The 16,806-nt window shown below is 32.8% G+C and overlaps 1 protein-coding gene and 1 long non-coding RNA gene across 4 annotated transcripts in view; one reads left to right on the forward strand and one right to left on the reverse strand.

The window, feature by feature from the left end:
• The window catches only part of LOC111715217 (uncharacterized), a 20,662-nt gene extending 12,797 nt beyond the window's left edge, over positions 1-7,865 (forward strand). Inside the window, exon 9 of one of the 3 annotated variants that reach the window (XM_023490530.1) lies at positions 7,521-7,865. In XM_023490530.1, the coding sequence (XP_023346298.1) occupies positions 7,521-7,627 (107 nt within the window). In that variant the 3' untranslated portion in view covers positions 7,628-7,865. Of the gene's footprint in view, positions 1-227; positions 1,125-2,074; positions 2,263-7,520 lie in introns of those variants that run through there. The other 2 variants (XM_023490538.1, XM_023490523.1) reach the window with 2 other exon arrangements.
• On the reverse strand, positions 6,840-16,757 carry LOC111715239 (uncharacterized). The gene is made up of 3 exons (XR_002768190.1): positions 16,669-16,757; positions 10,499-10,586; positions 6,840-7,597 (listed from the first exon to the last, which is right to left on the reverse strand). It is a non-coding gene; the product is annotated as an uncharacterized LOC111715239 (long non-coding RNA).
• Positions 16,758-16,806: the final 49 nt, after the last annotated feature.

Genomic DNA, 16,806 nt, shown 5'->3' on the forward strand with positions numbered 1-16,806 from the left:
AGTAGTCATTTCGACTTATTTAATAGCTTTTTCTATCAGATTGATGGTCATTTCTAAAATTGTTGTATTTATTCCAATCATTTTGAGATACAATTATATCATCTTTCCAAATTTTCTTTCATTTTTATATCATTTACTATCAGTCTGATAGACTTTTCTATTACGGTCACACAATTCTCACTCAGTTTGATAGCCATTTTTACCAATTTGACAGCTGTATATTCTAGAGACCCGTCAGTTCTATATTTCCTTCCTCATGGATTTGACCCATTGCCTAGGAACACCAGCACTTATCCTTTACAGTTCGTTCGAGCTCCGGCAGAGAGCTAAACATATTTTAGGTTTTTAGTATTTTAATTTTTGTGAACAAAATCAATACATCCACTCTAAATTCCAGTTCATTTCAAGTACCGGGCATAATTTTATGCAGCTTAAAGGTGTACATTTGTTGACAGATAACAGCGACACGACAGATGAACTGGTTTATTTAAGGCCCGTCTGAACTCCGGGTAGGTAACTAAATACAGTCCGGATAATTCCTTGGTCGATCGGCCACAAACACACACCACAGAGTAACCCCGTCACAAGAAATCGATAACAAAAACCTGAATTCCCAAAAAAATAACATAAATTATAGGTCATGGTTACTTGTACAATGTTATAATAAATGTTAATAATAGAAAAAATCTTACGATTTATTTTTCCATGGTTCGGGGAAACTTATTGTTGGTCAGTATTGAAATTCTATTTTTAAACTTCTGAAAAAATTACAGCTGAATATTTTACGAAATTCACTAATGCTTCATATGAAAATATTTTGTTTAACTTTAATGATTTCACAATAACAAAAATGGTTGAAGTTCCGTGGGACAAAGAACAAAGAGTATGCGGGCTGAAATAATTTGGTTTGGCCTGTCTCCGAGAGGAAATTTTACGTTGAAGACGACATTATCCAGAGGTCTTAAAGTTAATGGTTAACAACATTACAATTACAAACTATAATTAGGCAAACAGGGACTGTGAGCCAAAGGAATGACCCCCTCCTAGTGAGATTTTAATCAGAATTTTTTTTTCAAACCTTTCGTTCACAGTTTGCTAAAATTGTTCAAAATATCAACTTTTCAGCCAAGTCTTAATCTATATATAAATTTGGCTTGTCTGTCTGTTTGTTTGTTTGTATCCAATAAACGTCAAAACGGCTGAACCGATCGGGCCCAAATTTTTTGTGGGACATCATGTGACCACAGGGAAGGTTTACGAATGATGAAAATTTTAAAAAATGTGTTTTAAAGGTTTTTAATTTTGTAAAAAAATTTAAATTCTTGAAAATCCGCGAATTTTTGTTTAAATCCGCGAAATTTTTTTTTTTTTTTTTAAATGTTAACAAAAAGAACATGTTCACAATTTAAATAGAAGATGGGCGCGAAGCGCCCCTAAAAGCCTAGTCTATATATAAATTTGGCTTGTCTGTTTGTTTATTTGTTTGTATCCAATAAACCTCTAAACGGCTGAACCACAGGGAAGGTTTATGAATGAAAAAAATAAACAAAATGTGTTGAAAGGTTTTTAATTTTGTAAAAAAAAATTTAAAGTTTTGAAAATCCGCGATTTTTTTTTCAAAAATTCGCAAATATTTTTTCTTCTTTGTTTTAAAATGTAAACAAAAAGAACATGTTCACAATTTAAATAGTAGATGGGCGCGAAGCGCCCTAAAAGCCTAGTTGATTAGAATAAGGGGTTTATGGTGTAAACTCAGTTCTACTAAACCACCCCACCCCCCTGGCTCCCCCCTTACCTGACCTATTAGGGTTATTTCTGATAAAAGAGTTCTCTGGTTTAGACTTTATTATTTTGCAGTTTTTGTTTGTTCATTAGAAATATTTTATTAGTAATACAATTATATATTAGATATTTCATTAGTTTAAATTGTATCATTTATTGAAAAATAAAACTCTTTTGATTTGTGCTTATAAACTAAAAAAAATCCAGTTATGAAAGAGAAAGGGTTTAAAGTATGATTTTAATCAAAATTCTTGAATTTGTGTAAACTTATTTTGTATTTTATAATTTCAAGAGATCCTCAATCATGGCCGATGGAATTTTCAGTGACCTAACATGCACTGGCATGCCTGATTCAAAATGGTACCCTAAAACCTCAATCTGATGAACTTAATGTGATAATGTGCAAAGCACTTTTGAAGATACATCACAAATGAAATAATCAGTCCTTAAAAACATAAATATATATTTAATTTAATTTAATTAAAGGTATTTTTGTTTAGTTATATTTGCTCATATCATATCATCTAGTGGTGCAAACAAAAACTTGTTAGCTTACAAAAGTTTATTTTCTCCATTGGAAATTGTTTGGAAATTTTGAGTTACAATCTATATTCATCATTTATATTTGTCTTAAGCAAAATTACATTAAACAATATGAAAGTTTACAATTTCATACTAATACTCTTTTCTCTGGATATCGCATTTTATAATTGACAGGGTTTGCCAAAAAAAAAACAGCTGCATTACAAGACTTTTAGCATGAGTAAAGTTTAGTTATTCAGATGTGGTTTCCAGAAATGGAGTTTGTTGGTAAAAGTCTAGTGTTTATTGTTTTCTAAAAATTTGGTATGATGACAGTACTGCAAGGCTTGATAGATTTTCACAAATTGCTTTGAAACTAACACCATGGGTTTGCAGTTTCTTAGATTTCCTTTATTTGATAGTGAGATATATCCTCTTGAGTCGATTTCAAAAGGGTGAACAGACACATCCCTAGTTGTTATATCTGTGATAAAATGTTCATAATTGTTCATCTTTTGAGCGTTGGCATTTTTGATATTTGTTTCCAATGGGACAGTAAGCTCAAAAATATCCATCTTTTCCTCCATTCTATCGATAATTACTAGATCTGGTTTCAGTGCGGTCACAAGGAGGTGGGGGGAGGGGGAACAGTACCTCCCCCTGGAAGGGTATGGGACGGGATGTCGGCATAAATCAAAAATCGGTCGATATCAATTAATCCAGTAAATATATTCAATAAGATTGTTGTGCCTCCAAGTATATCTTTTTTGGTGTAGTGCAACCTTGCAGCCATTCAAAATATGGTTTGTAGTTTCTTGTCTTCTACCTTGCAATTCAGCGCCTGCCTGTAAACATAGTTTACAGAGATCTGATGCAGAAATTCCCCATTGTAGAAGGTTAGTTTGTGTTGGCAGGGTGTCCAAATAAGAGTTGAATAGGAATTTCAGTGTACCTTTCTTCAGATTGAACATATAAGATTTCCAGATCATGTCAGATTTTTCAAGCATTACCAGGCAGAGAAAATGTCCGTGTTTTATAAGTGTTTCTGTATGTTCTCTCCAGAAAGTTTCATTTTCAAAAGATACTTTTTCATTGACAGTTGTTTTCATTTTTTTATAGCATTGATGTTTGGAAGCTTGGTCATCCCACTCAGGCATTTCTGCTTGACCATAGTTCTCTAACGTGGCTTGTTGAAACATTTTTTCTGCATAGTCTGTGATGGAATTTTTGCGGAGTCAATTTTTTCCCCTGTCTAATTTAGATTGTAAGGCAGAGTTAACTGTTTCATCACCCAGTATTCTTATCCTAGTGTATGCTTGCGTCATAGTTGTTTGGTACAGGGTGGATATTGAAGTGATTTCTAGGCCAGGTTTCAAGTGTAGAGCAGAATTTGTTGCACAGGGTGGAAATCCAGTCCATTTTTTCATAAATTAATCGGTGCATGTGTCTAGTTTCTTCAGATGACTCTGTGATATTGTATGAACAGTGAGCAGAAATCGAATAGGAGGAATGAAATAATGTTTGTAGATCCAGTCTTATATTCATCCCGAATAAGAAGTGCATTTATATTAATGAGTTTTGTTTCAAATTCACTCTTGATTTAATCAAACGCATCACTAAGTTTACCAGTAGGAAATAGAAGTTTGCCAAGAAATTTCTGCTCTTCTTGAAATATATTTGGAATTTCAGTTTCACCAATAGTAAAGTTTATTCTGCTAGGTACACCTGATCTGTGGAAAATGATCTACATTTTGCTGGTTTTAATCTCATTCCCATACTTTCAATATTGGATTTTATTTCATTTCGAATTTTTTGATGTTTTCTCAGATCTGTTGTTATCAGGCAAAAAATCGTCAGCATAAGGCAGAGTAATAATTTTCTCTTCATTCAGATTAAATCCACAATCATTCTTACTCTGTAATGATTCAATGATTTGATTGAAAACCATCAGAAATATGATGGGACTAAGCGGGTCACCTTGGAATACTCCTCTTTTACAGGGAAACCCATCAGTGAGAGGTTGTCCGTAAATACACGAGAAAGTTGATTAATATACAGGGTGTTTAAATAAACCTGGAACAAATATCCCTGAGTACTATATCAGGGAAACCTGATACCTGATCTATATTCCTTCTAATAACTATTATCATTTTATGCACACTTCATAACCAAATAAAAAATTAACTTTATCGTTCATGAACCTCATGTATATATATATATGGGTGCCCATCACGCTGGTCACCCTATTTGACATGTAACCTTATGTTTCAATAAATAGTTAGTTAAATGTAAAACCTCGCGTTGAAGAGACCTGGTTTAAACCCTGGGTAGAGAAGACAGAAATACAGTGCGTTTTTTGTAGTTAATCTTGACTCGGGAAGACTGGAATTGTGTGACAAACCTTTTAAGGGCATGTATGATGAGAGGGTGTGGCACTGAGCCAAATGCATCTTCTAAATCAAAAGATTTTCATGGACCGTTTTCTTGTTAGTCTTTGCTTGGCTTATAATCTCTTTTTGGACGACATTATGCTCAATAGTGCCATTAATGCCCGGAAGAGAGGCCTTCTATACTTTCTCATCGATATAGTTATTCACTGATAAAAACTTTTTGCAAGAAGTAGATGGTAAGTTTTTGCAATAGAAGATGTAAGAGATATCATGCGAAAATTTTCTTTCTTGTGTAGTAATTTGGCCACGCTGTGTGACCAGGAAGGGGGAGGAGATCCTAGAACATTCACTTTATTTTACAGGGTGGCTAACATGTATGTGGTGAAGACAATTGAATTTGAATAATATCTCATACGGGATTCCATCAGGGCCTGGAGAGGATTTTAGATTTGCACTTTTTAATATATTCTTTACAACCTTTGGGCGTATGGAGCTCACAATTGAATGGTTCGAAAGGGTGGCCGCCACGAAACGTATTACTCTCCGGAAATTTTAAACAGTGTTTAAACATACCTCAGAATTGTCGTAGGAGGCTGATTTTTTGCATGCAAACTCAGAATCATGTATATTACATGCATTTTTTGGTTTTGAAGGAATCTGAGCAAAAGTGCGCGCGCGCGCTTTTTGTGAAAAAATGCGACTTTTTTGACAGTAAATTAATGTTAACATCATTAATTGCACTTGACAATTTTTCCTGACACACTTGAAACAAATATGCGCTAAAAAATTCACCTCCGAAGGCTTAAATGTCCACGTGCGCGCGCAATAAAAGAAAATATCTTTGAATATTTGTGTGCTAAGTTTGGCCTAAGTTAGAATCACAGTTGCATGAGATATATCAAACTATAGCAAAATTGGGACAAGGAATTCATTTCCGAGGTCAAAATAGACATTGGAGCATTCTGACCGGCGCGCTAGTAGCCAATCATTACATTATGGGTCAGCTTAGCACATTTTTTACATGTTGTATGTCGATTTATAGGTAATTTAGCACGAGGAATTCATTTCTGAGGTAAAAAAAATATTCGAGCATTCTGACCGGCGCGCTAGTAGCTGGCAGTTACATTATGGGTCATCTTCCCACATATTTACATGTTATATGTCGATTTATAGGTTATTGGGCACAAGAAATTCATTTCCGAGGTCAAATTTTATATTGGAGCATTCTGACCGGCGCGCTAGTAGCTAACCATTACATTATGGGTCATCTTAGTACATTTTTACATGTTGTATGTCGATTTACAGGTAATTTGGCGTGAGGAATTCATGTCTGAGTTCAAAATAAATATTCGAGCATTCTGAACGGCGCGCTAGTAGCCAGCAGTTACGTGATGGGACATCTTCCCACATAAACTTAATTTTTTTACCTAAGAAAGAGAATTGTTGTTTCTAGTACCCCAGAATCGACATACTACATGCAAAACATATGACAGGATGACCCAGAAGGTGACTGCTGGCTGATTGTGCCCAATTACCTATAAATCATCATACAACATGTAAAATATGTGGAAAGATGACCCATAATGAAACTGCTGGTTACTAGCGCGCGTGTCAGAAAGATCCAATATTAAATTTGACCTCGGAAATGAATTTCTCGTGCCCAATAACCTATCAATCGACATACAACATATAAATATGTGGGAAGATGAACCATAATGTAACTGCTGGCTCAGTAAAAAATAGACTCTTAACTTTAATGGTAATGGTGGAAGAGAGGTTTAAAAAAATCCAAAAGTATGTCGGAAAAATGGACGATATTCGCTGAAGGCTCTTAAACAAGGAATGATCAAAATAGTTACCAAGCTTTATTGTTAACGATTATACACTGTATCTCTTCTCGATAAAAAAAAACAGAACAAAAAAAACAACAACAAAAAAACATAAGGAATGGAAGAGAACAAGGCTGGGGGTGAAACAAACAACCAGCTGAAGGAATCAACGATTCCCAAAAACCCCTAAACCTCATTACAACGAATTGTGCATCCCAAAGTTGTACAGTAATGTTTTGATGTATTTAAAATTTAAAAAATACAAAAGCAATCAATAAAAAAGTTTTTACAAAGCCTTTTTACATACATTTTTTTACTGTTTTAATATTTTATGATTTGTTGATCTGAATTTTATTATTTTATTATTTTATTATTTTATTATTATTATTAATCTAGTCATGGGAACAAAACCTGGTTCGGATTTTAGACTTTTAAAGGTTATACACAGATTTCTGAGAAGTTCTTTAAATTTACAAATTACAAAGTTGTGTGCTGAACATGCATTTGCATTCCATGCACTTTTTTGTTTAGTTTTTCTTGTATGATCAACATAGGTTAATAAACACAAAGTTTTACAGAATATAAATTAAAAATTTTGGAATATACACAGTTAACACAATTTGTGTGGTGCCATTGGTAAGTCCAAAAGCTCCAAAAAAACAAGTAGTTGCCTATCACATAGATTAATGATAAAATAAATAGAACATCAGATTAAGAATTGGAGGCTTTTGTTCACAATAACCATAAGGCAGCACCAAAGGAGTTAACCATATGCCGCGTTGAATTACTAGACAGAGTAAGAGCATGCGCGTAACTCCTTTGTACTTCTGCCTTTGGTTATTGTTAACAAAAACCCCATGTATCTTGAACAGACGATATTTAGTGTTCTATCTGTATTGTTATTACTCTACTACACTACTAAAAATGGCCGGTTAGGGCAGATTCCTCACTCAAGACGACCTCCTTTGAACAGATTCCATATATTGTTGTATTATAGGTAATCCACGAATACATGTATGCACATCCCTCATGGACTGCTCAACAGACTGTTCAGAAAACTGGGAGAGATGCCGCCTAAACAAAAAGAAAATGTTTATAAACTAAATAATGAAGAAACTTAAATGGACTGTAGGTGTAATTTTAAGTGATTCTCTATTTGTTGTGCATGTGTGGTGTATTTGATTCATGATTCACAACAGTACCCTTAATACTTTTGACAAATAAATGTCAGATGTGGGGTAAGCATTACAGTTAAACTATGCGAGGTGGAAAAAACATCAAATTATGAGCCACTTTTAAGAGAAAAAAAAATGGATTTAGAAAATAAATTAGTTAAAGTTAATAGATTATATAAATTTGAATTTTTGAACTGTATATTTCATATATTATGCATATTATGCTTTTTGGGCGCTTCGCACTCAACTCCTATTTAAATTTTGAACTTTGTTTACATTTTAAAACAAAGAAAAAAATTTCGCAGATTTTATAAAAAAAACTGTGGATTTTGAAAAAACCATTTAAAATTTACAAAATCAAAAAGTTTTAACACAATTTTTTTAATTTTGATCGTTCATTAACCTTCCCTGGGTTATGTGATGTCCTTCACAAAATTTGGGCCCGATCGGTTCAGCCGTTCTGACGTTTATTGGAATCAAACAAACAAACAGACAATCCAAATTTATCTATAGATTATTTAATATGAAAACAAAAAATGCCAAATACACATATTGAGTCGTTTTTGTTGTACTGAAGATTTTTAATATAACAATTTCCGTACTAATCATCATGGAAACATCAAATAAATTATAGATTTTATAGATTTTGATAAATAAAAATAATGATTTTATCTTACTGTGAGAAAATAAACTTAATCTATATATATACTTTGCATGTCTGTCTAGGTGTCTTGGTGTTTGTGTGTTTGTGTGTATCCAATAAACGTGGAAACGGCTAAACCGATTGGGCCCAACTTTTGTGTGGAACCTCACGTGGCCTTAGGGAAGGTTTATATGAATGAACAAAATTAAGAAAATTTTCCCCCATCAAAATTAGATTTTTAATAAATTTTTGAAAATTTAAAAAATCCACGAAATATTTTGCTGAAATCCGCGAATTTTTTTTGTTTTGTTTTACAATGTACACAAAAAGAACATGTTCACAAATGTGATGGTACAACTATACAATTAAGGCAATAGTGAATAAAACAGAATTTTGTAAACATTTACGTTATAAAATGACACACATTTGTATTGCAAGGGGTACTAATGTATCTTAATTGAACAAATATGTATCTTCTTGGCTTCAATTGACTTATAGAATGTCGTCTTCATCTATATATAAATTTGGCTTGTCTGTCTGTTTGTTTGTCTGTTTGTATCCAATAAACGTCAAAACGGCTGAACCGATCGGGCCCAAATTTTTTGTGGGACATCTAGGGACCCCAGGGAAGGTTTATGAATGATTGAAATTTTAAAGATTTGTGTTTAAAAGTTTTTTATTTTTGTAAAATTTTGAAAATGTGCGAAAAAATATTATGAAATACGCAAACTTTTTTGTTTTTGTTTTATACTGTACAAAGAGAAGATGCTCACAGATAAAGCCACAATTAAAAGTTTAAATAGAAGATGGGCGCAAAGCGCCCTAAAAGCCTAGAAAGAAGGGCGCGAAGCGCCCTGAATTTCTAATAATATATATTCGAGCCTGGTGTTTGTCCAGTTTGTATGATGTGTAAGCTGTTTCTATCCCCTACGCCATGGGCATGCAAACAAAGAGAATAGAATATACATTAGAGGGGAATTTAGAAAATCTTTCGGTATGAATTTTTTCAGTCCCTTTCAGCCTGAAAGGGATTTCAAAGGGTACAAATCATGTAAATGTTCACAAATTATATGAAGCACATTAATACAATATGTTCCTAGACTATCCATTTCAATTTAGAATTTTTTAAAGCTGTTAAATAAACTTTATAATGAATTAGGTGAATAAAAAACATCGTTTGTAAAGTAAAAGGCATAGAATCTATGTGAAATGATCATTTGTCAATTATGAAACCAGCCTATTTCATAATTTGGTTTTCTTTTAAAATTATACATAATATCCTTTTTGGGCGCTTCGCGCTCATCTTCTATTTAAATTTTGAACATGGTCTCTTTGTGTACATTTTAAAACAAAGAAAAAAAATTTCGCAGATTTTACAAAATAACTTGGGATTTTGAAAAAAAAACTTAAAAATTTACAAAAACAAAAAACTTTTAACACATTTTTTTAAATTATGATCATTCATTAACCTTCCCTGTGTTACGATTTGGGCCCGATCGGTTCAGACGTTTTGACGTTTATTGGAATCAAACAAACAAACAGACAAGCCAAATTTATATATAGATTATTTAATATGAAAACATTGAGTCGTTTTTGTTGTACTGAAGATTTTTAATATCACAATTTTCTTACAAATCATCATGGAAACATTTTAGATTTTATAGATTTTGATAAATTGAAAATAATAATTTTATCTTACTGTGAGAAAATAAACTTAATCTATTTATATACTTTGCCGTCTGTCTGGGTGTCTTGGTGTTTGTGTGTTTGCTTGTATCCAATAAACGAGGAAACGGCTAAACCGATCGGGTCCAATTTTTGTGTAAAACTAATTGCATGTTAAATGTAATAGTACAACTATGCTGAAGGCAATAGTGAACAAAACAGAATTTTGTAAACATTTACGTTATAAAATGACACAAAAATGTATCTTAATTGTACAAATATGTATCCTCTTGGCATCAATGGACCTATATAATGTCGTCTTCATAATATATTCGAGCCTGGTGTTTGTCCAGTTTGTATTATGTTTAAGCTGTTTCTAGTCCCTTACGCCATGGGCATGCAATTCAAATTTTAAAAAGAAATTTTTGGTCTCCGTTTTAAAGTTTGGAGACCGTATACATATTATTATTAATAAGCTTCATCCTGCTTTACCTTAGTAAAGATGAGTATTCAGCTTGAATAGTTTCAACCATCTTCTTATCCTGTAATCCAGGAGTTTCAGGATTATACAGAACCAACCCTGTCATCAGAAAATACATCTAGAAACATAATCAACTATCTTCATATAATCCTGAGGCGAAAATTTATTAGAATGTTCTTAAATGAAACCCTGAGTTTCCTTTAGACATGTTAAGACCAGCCAAATAAAATTATATTTTGAACCAAATGCCCTACTCATAAAACTGCTTTTAGACCCGTATCAATCCAGGTACAACTTAATCAGAAACTCAAGGTTCACACAAATACCATAGCCAATATCAATCCGGATACGGTTCAGTCTGTATTCTCAGGTATCTTTCCTACAGATATAACTCAATCAAGAACACAAGGTTCACACAAATACCATAGCCAATATCAATCCGGATACGGCTCAGTCTGTATTCTCAGGTATCTGTCCCACAGATATATCTCAATCAAGAACTCAAGGTTCACACAAATACCATAGCCAATATCAATACGGATACGGATCAGTCCGTATTCTCAGGTATCTGTCCCACAGATATATCTCAATCAAGAACTCAAGGTTCACACAAATACCATAGCCAATATCAATCCGGATACGGCTCAGTCCGTATTCTCAGGTATCTGTCCCACAGAAATATCTCAATCAAGAACTCAAGGTTCACACAAATACCATAGCCAATATCAATCCGGATACAACTCAGTCTGTATTCTCAGGTATCTTTCCTACAGATATAACTCAATCAAGAACACAAGGTTCACACAAATACCATAGCCAATATCAATCCGGATACGTTCAGTCTGTATTCTCAGGTATCTGTCCCACAGATATATCTCAATCAAGAACTCAAGGTTCACACAAATACCATAGCCAATATCAATCCGGATAGGGCTCAGTCTGTATTCTCAGGTATCTGTCCCACAGATATATCTCAATCAAGAACTCAAGGTTCACACAAATACCATAGCCAATATCAATCCGGATATGGCTCAGTCTGTATTCTCAGGTATCTGTCCCACAGGTATAACCCAATCAAGAACACAAGGTTCACACAAATACCATAGCCGATATCAATCCGGATATGGTTCAGTCTGTATTCTCAGGTATCTGTCCCACAGAAATATCTCAATCAAGAACTCAAGGTTCACACAAATACCATAGCCAATATCAATCCGGATACGGTTCAGTCTGTATTCTCAGGTATCTGTCCCACAGATATATCTCAATCAAGAACTCAAGGTTCACACAAATACCATAGCCAATATCAATGCGGATATGGTTCAGTCTGTATTCTCAGGTATCTGTCCCACAGGTATAACCCAATCAAGAACACAAGGTTCACACAAATACCATAGCCGATATCAATCCGGATACGGTTCAGTCTGTATTCTCAGGTATCTTTCCTACAGATATAACTCATTCAAGAACACAAGGTTCACACAAATACCATAGCCAATATCAATCCGGATATGGTTCAGTCTTTATTCTCAGGTATCTGTCCCGCAGGTATAACTCAATCAAGAACTCAAGGTTCACACAAATACCATAGCCAATATCAATCCAATTACAGCTCAGTCTGTATTCTCAGGTATCTTTCCTACAGATACATCTTGATCAAGAACTCTAGGTTCAGACAAATTCTATAGTCAATATCAATCCGGATACAACTCAGTCTGTATTCCCAGGTATCTGCCCTAAAGATACAATCAATTTATATCCCAATTTATATCTACCTTTCAAGAAAGTGATTCAGAACGCTTTTCTTTCCCTAACCAAGAAACAATTACTCTCACACTGTTATCAAATTGGAGTATTATGGCTATTAATAAACCTAATTACAAGTTTTGCATCCTTGTGTATAAATGTGTAGTTAGGCTAATCACAATAGGGAATGAATTACTTATTTACAGACGTATTTAGTTTAGGTTAATTTTAGTTTAAGTTTTGTGAAATTATTTACAAGAGCATTTAGATTTACAGATGTGTATCATGTGATTTAAAAAGGTATAGGCTTAATATTTAATACATATCTTCGTAATTCTTTCGTCCATTTGTAAGTTCAAAAAAATATTGCTCATTTCAATTTTTTTGTTCTTTTTCTCACAGATTGTTCAGTAAAATTATTCGTTCAGTAAAATGTTTTGTTCAACAAAGTCGAATTCATTCATTGTTTTTTTAAAGTTTATTCTAGAAAATCATTTGTTCAGTAAAAAAACTAACAATATTTCATTTATCTCAATGATACAAATCGTTCGTCCAACATTTCTTTTTTCTGAATGAAACCATTTTCCATGCAAAATTTTGTTCGTTATCAAAATTTTGTTTGTTATCAAAATTTTGTTCGTTATCAAAATTGACGACTCTCTCTCTATTGAGGTATAAAAAAAAGTTAGAAGCATGTGATAATTAGAAAGGCCAAAAAATTTGAGCTTTCTAGCTCAAATGCTTTTTGAGGTTTTGCAAAAAAAAGATAAGAGGGTCTGACCCTCCCCCCCCCCCTCAGTCAGAATAGGATTAAGGATAGTTATTCTTTAAAATGTGCAATTCAAATGTTTGTGTATATGTACAACTATTAGTAGAATCTATAAATAAAAATAATCAATATGGTTAAAAATCTAGCACATTTTTGTAATTTTAAGCATCGTTTCTGTTTGGACTGTGCATATTAGTATTTCTATAGCATTCTGTATTGCAATTTAGTATTTATTTTAGACTAGGCGGGTTCTCACACTATATACCTGCCTATTCCAGGGATTCTTCCCAAGCATTTGTAAAACATGTGCATGGTACTGTACATATTTTGTTTATGTATGTAGAGATTATTTTCATCTACATATAGTATTTCTTTAAATAAAAGTTTCATTTGATATCAGTTCTAGCCAGGCTCCTTTTGAAGTATTATCTTTATGATCTAGTATAAACTTAACAATTAGGTCTAAAGTTATTATAAATTATCTTGATTATGATTATAAAAGAAAAAGTTGTTTAGTCCATTGATATTACTTAACCCTATCTCTGCTGGGGTACTTGAAATCCAGGATTCGCTGAATCCCATGTTTGATGTCCAAATATTGATACACCATTGGAAAGTCTTGTGTTTTACTTTAGAATCTGCAAAAAAAGGGCAAAATCTAGTTATAAAGTAAAAATGTTTGCAAAAAAATGGTCCAAAAATTAATAAAAAATACATTTAAGAAAAGCCCTCATGACCATGCCATTTCAAATATGCAAAATTTTTTGCAAAATTTTAAATAAACTGATGTTTAGTTAAGGAAAACTAAAAATATGCAAATTTCCTTGTTGTGTACATGTGACACTTTCAGAAGTATATTGATAAAATGCATAAATAAAGAACAATCTTTGAAATCATAAACACTTCTGTCTTTCTGTATGTGCTCGTAACCTTAACTTTAAAGATTCACAATCTAAAAAATCATGAATTCTGAACATTTATCTTAGATTGGCAATGAAAATACATTCTTTACATACTTTAATCCTTTACACTGTAAAGCCATCACAAACCTATAAAACTTAGAAAACTTATAAACCAACTTTAAGCTAGGCTCTTGCGCCATTTCTATCACCAATGCAATAACAGAATTTGAAGTAAAACCCTTTTTTAACCAATGAAACTATGGTATAGCTCGGCGCTAAATGTTATATTTGTATATTGTATTATATATATTTTGTGTGCAAACTGTAAACCTCTGTGGTATGTGAATTTCTCCTCAAATTCTCATAATACGTTTTTTCATTTTTTTATTAATTAAAAATTTCGTTTTGCTTAAACAGCCCTAGCTTATTGAGTCCAGATCTGATTTCTTTCTGTTTGTACACGTTATATATTTTGCTAGAATATTAGATTGTAAACCTGTTTTCTGCTGGAATAAATGATTTGATTTGATTTGATTTGATTTGATTTGATTTGATTTGATTTGATTTGATTTGATTTGATTTGATTTGATTTGATTTGATAATATAATTTTACTTTTTCTGGAACAGTGTGTTTTATTTTTGAAATTGCAAAGTTTGCACAGGATAATTTAGAACGAATAGCATTTAAAGGGAGGGTTTGCGAAACATGAAAAGGGGTATACGCTCAATGTGATAAAAAAGCACTTTTGATCGCTACTAATCTTACTTCTATCTGTTGCGTCAACAAGGAGAAAACTAATACCTAAGAACGTAGTGTCCATACAAATTCAGAATGATGCAACATTCAACTCGGATCGTAAACAAATCAATTTAATTCCAAACAAATCATTCAGATATTACAAACAATATTCATCGACTATTTTTCGACGCATTCGTAAATAGTTGATATTTAATAATATTTTGAATTTTTCATGATCTGAGAGTTACTTTTGAAAACATTTATTCCCGTTTCGAGGATTTTTGATACTGAAGACGACCTGGGAGTTCCAGGCGGGGCACTTCCCCCCCCCCCTGGAAAATACAAAATTAAAAGGAAACTACGTTTAAAAAGTAACACCTGACAATAACCTGTATTATGACGGAGAGCAGACTTAACGATCTTGCACTTAAAGCTTTACACCCTAAAAGGCTGTCTGAGCTCTCTACTGAAAAAATCATTGAAATGCTTGTGCAAGCAAATCCCAGAAAATTGTAGCTTAAAATAGTTGGTGAATATGTAGATTGAATAAATTCTATCTAAAAAATTCAGAAGAAATTTCGTTTATTAGTAAAAATATAATTTTTAATGAATCTGTGATTATTGATTCATGGTATTTTTAATGTGAACAAAACAAGTCCAGGTGGGAGGGGGGGGGGCCAAAAAAATAAAAAAATTATCAATATTTTTTCAAAAAATGGGTTTTTAAGAGGGGGCATACTGTTGCCAAGGGGGGGGGACCCCAAAATTGTGCCCCCCCCTAAACAAAAGCCCTCGTACGCCCCTGAAGACGACATTCCATATTTTCCAGGAATGTTCGAAAATCCAGCGCCAGCGAAAATTATTTTTTTTTAAATCAAAAATATTATGAAATATTAACTATATACGAATGCCTCGAAAAATAATCGATGACTACTGTTTGTAATATCTGAATGATTTTTTTTGAATTAAGTTGATTTGTTTACGATCCGAGTTGAATGTTGCATCTTTCCGAATTTGTATGGACACTACGTTCTTCGGTATGAAACGTCTTTAACAATTTTCTCCTTATAGACGCAACATATAGAAGTAAGATTAGTAGCGATCAAAAGTGCTTTTTTTATCGCATTAAGCCTATACCCCCTTTCATTTTTCGAGAACACTCCTTAAAATGGTAGTCCCAGGACAACAGTCATCTAACTAATGTGTTATATTGCCACTAGAGTATATAAAAGAATGTTAAGTTATTGAAAATCAAATGTTTAGAAATTATTCTGATAGATTTAGCGTAAAGAATAAAAGTTAAACTCATAGTTAAACTTTTCGTAGGCAGTCATTCAGGCAGTGTGTCTGAGGACTCATGCATTTATTATGAAAGCTGGTTTTAGGCTTAAAGGGAGGGATTTGGATATTTAGGAAAAGTCAGAAAGTGTCAATAGCCTCAGACCAAAACTTTTTGAGTTATGTAAGGAAACTAACAGATTCTAAAAGTAGAGCACAAGAGCTTTCTAATGAACCAACACTTTATGAGTTATGTAAAAAAAAACTAACAGGGGGGGGGGGTCAACTTGACCCCCTCTCCGCAGGAATAGGGTTAATATCCTTTGTTTTTCTAGATTAATTATCAACGTGTATTCTTATTAGAATGTCCTAGAAGCAGACGGTTTTTATACTAAATGTCGTCCTCAGGCACACTGCCTGAATAATTACTTTTTTCCTGAAAGAAACTAAATCTTTGTTTTGACCCAATTTTAGTTGTCAGATTTTGATAACTTTTAATGAAATAATACAGTTTTTAATATTTATAGTGAGCTTTGTGAGAATTACTCTTATTTGAAATAGCAAAAAAATGGTTTTTTAAAACTTATTTTTTGCGTATTTTTACTCTCTATCCAATTAGTTTTCCTCTGTTAAATGGTTGATAAGCATAAACAGAAAATTTTGTTGTTTTTGTTAAAAATTTGATATTGAAAACTGTTTTTTGAATTATTTTATGAATAAAGTGTTGAAAAGAAGGACAACAATTACCTTTTGATCAGTTAGGAATGGTTTGTTTTTGTTTCCTTCCAGAATCTCAAATAGGAGAGTATTCTTTCCCTCCTCTAAACCAAATTCTAAGGACACCCATTCAAACAGTGATCTTTGTTAGAAAGGTAAAGTTATCAA

This window comes from Eurytemora carolleeae, unplaced genomic scaffold, assembly GCF_000591075.1.
Source record: "Eurytemora carolleeae unplaced genomic scaffold, Eaff_2.0 scaffold98, whole genome shotgun sequence".
Classification (NCBI taxonomy): domain Eukaryota; kingdom Metazoa; phylum Arthropoda; class Copepoda; order Calanoida; family Temoridae; genus Eurytemora; species Eurytemora carolleeae.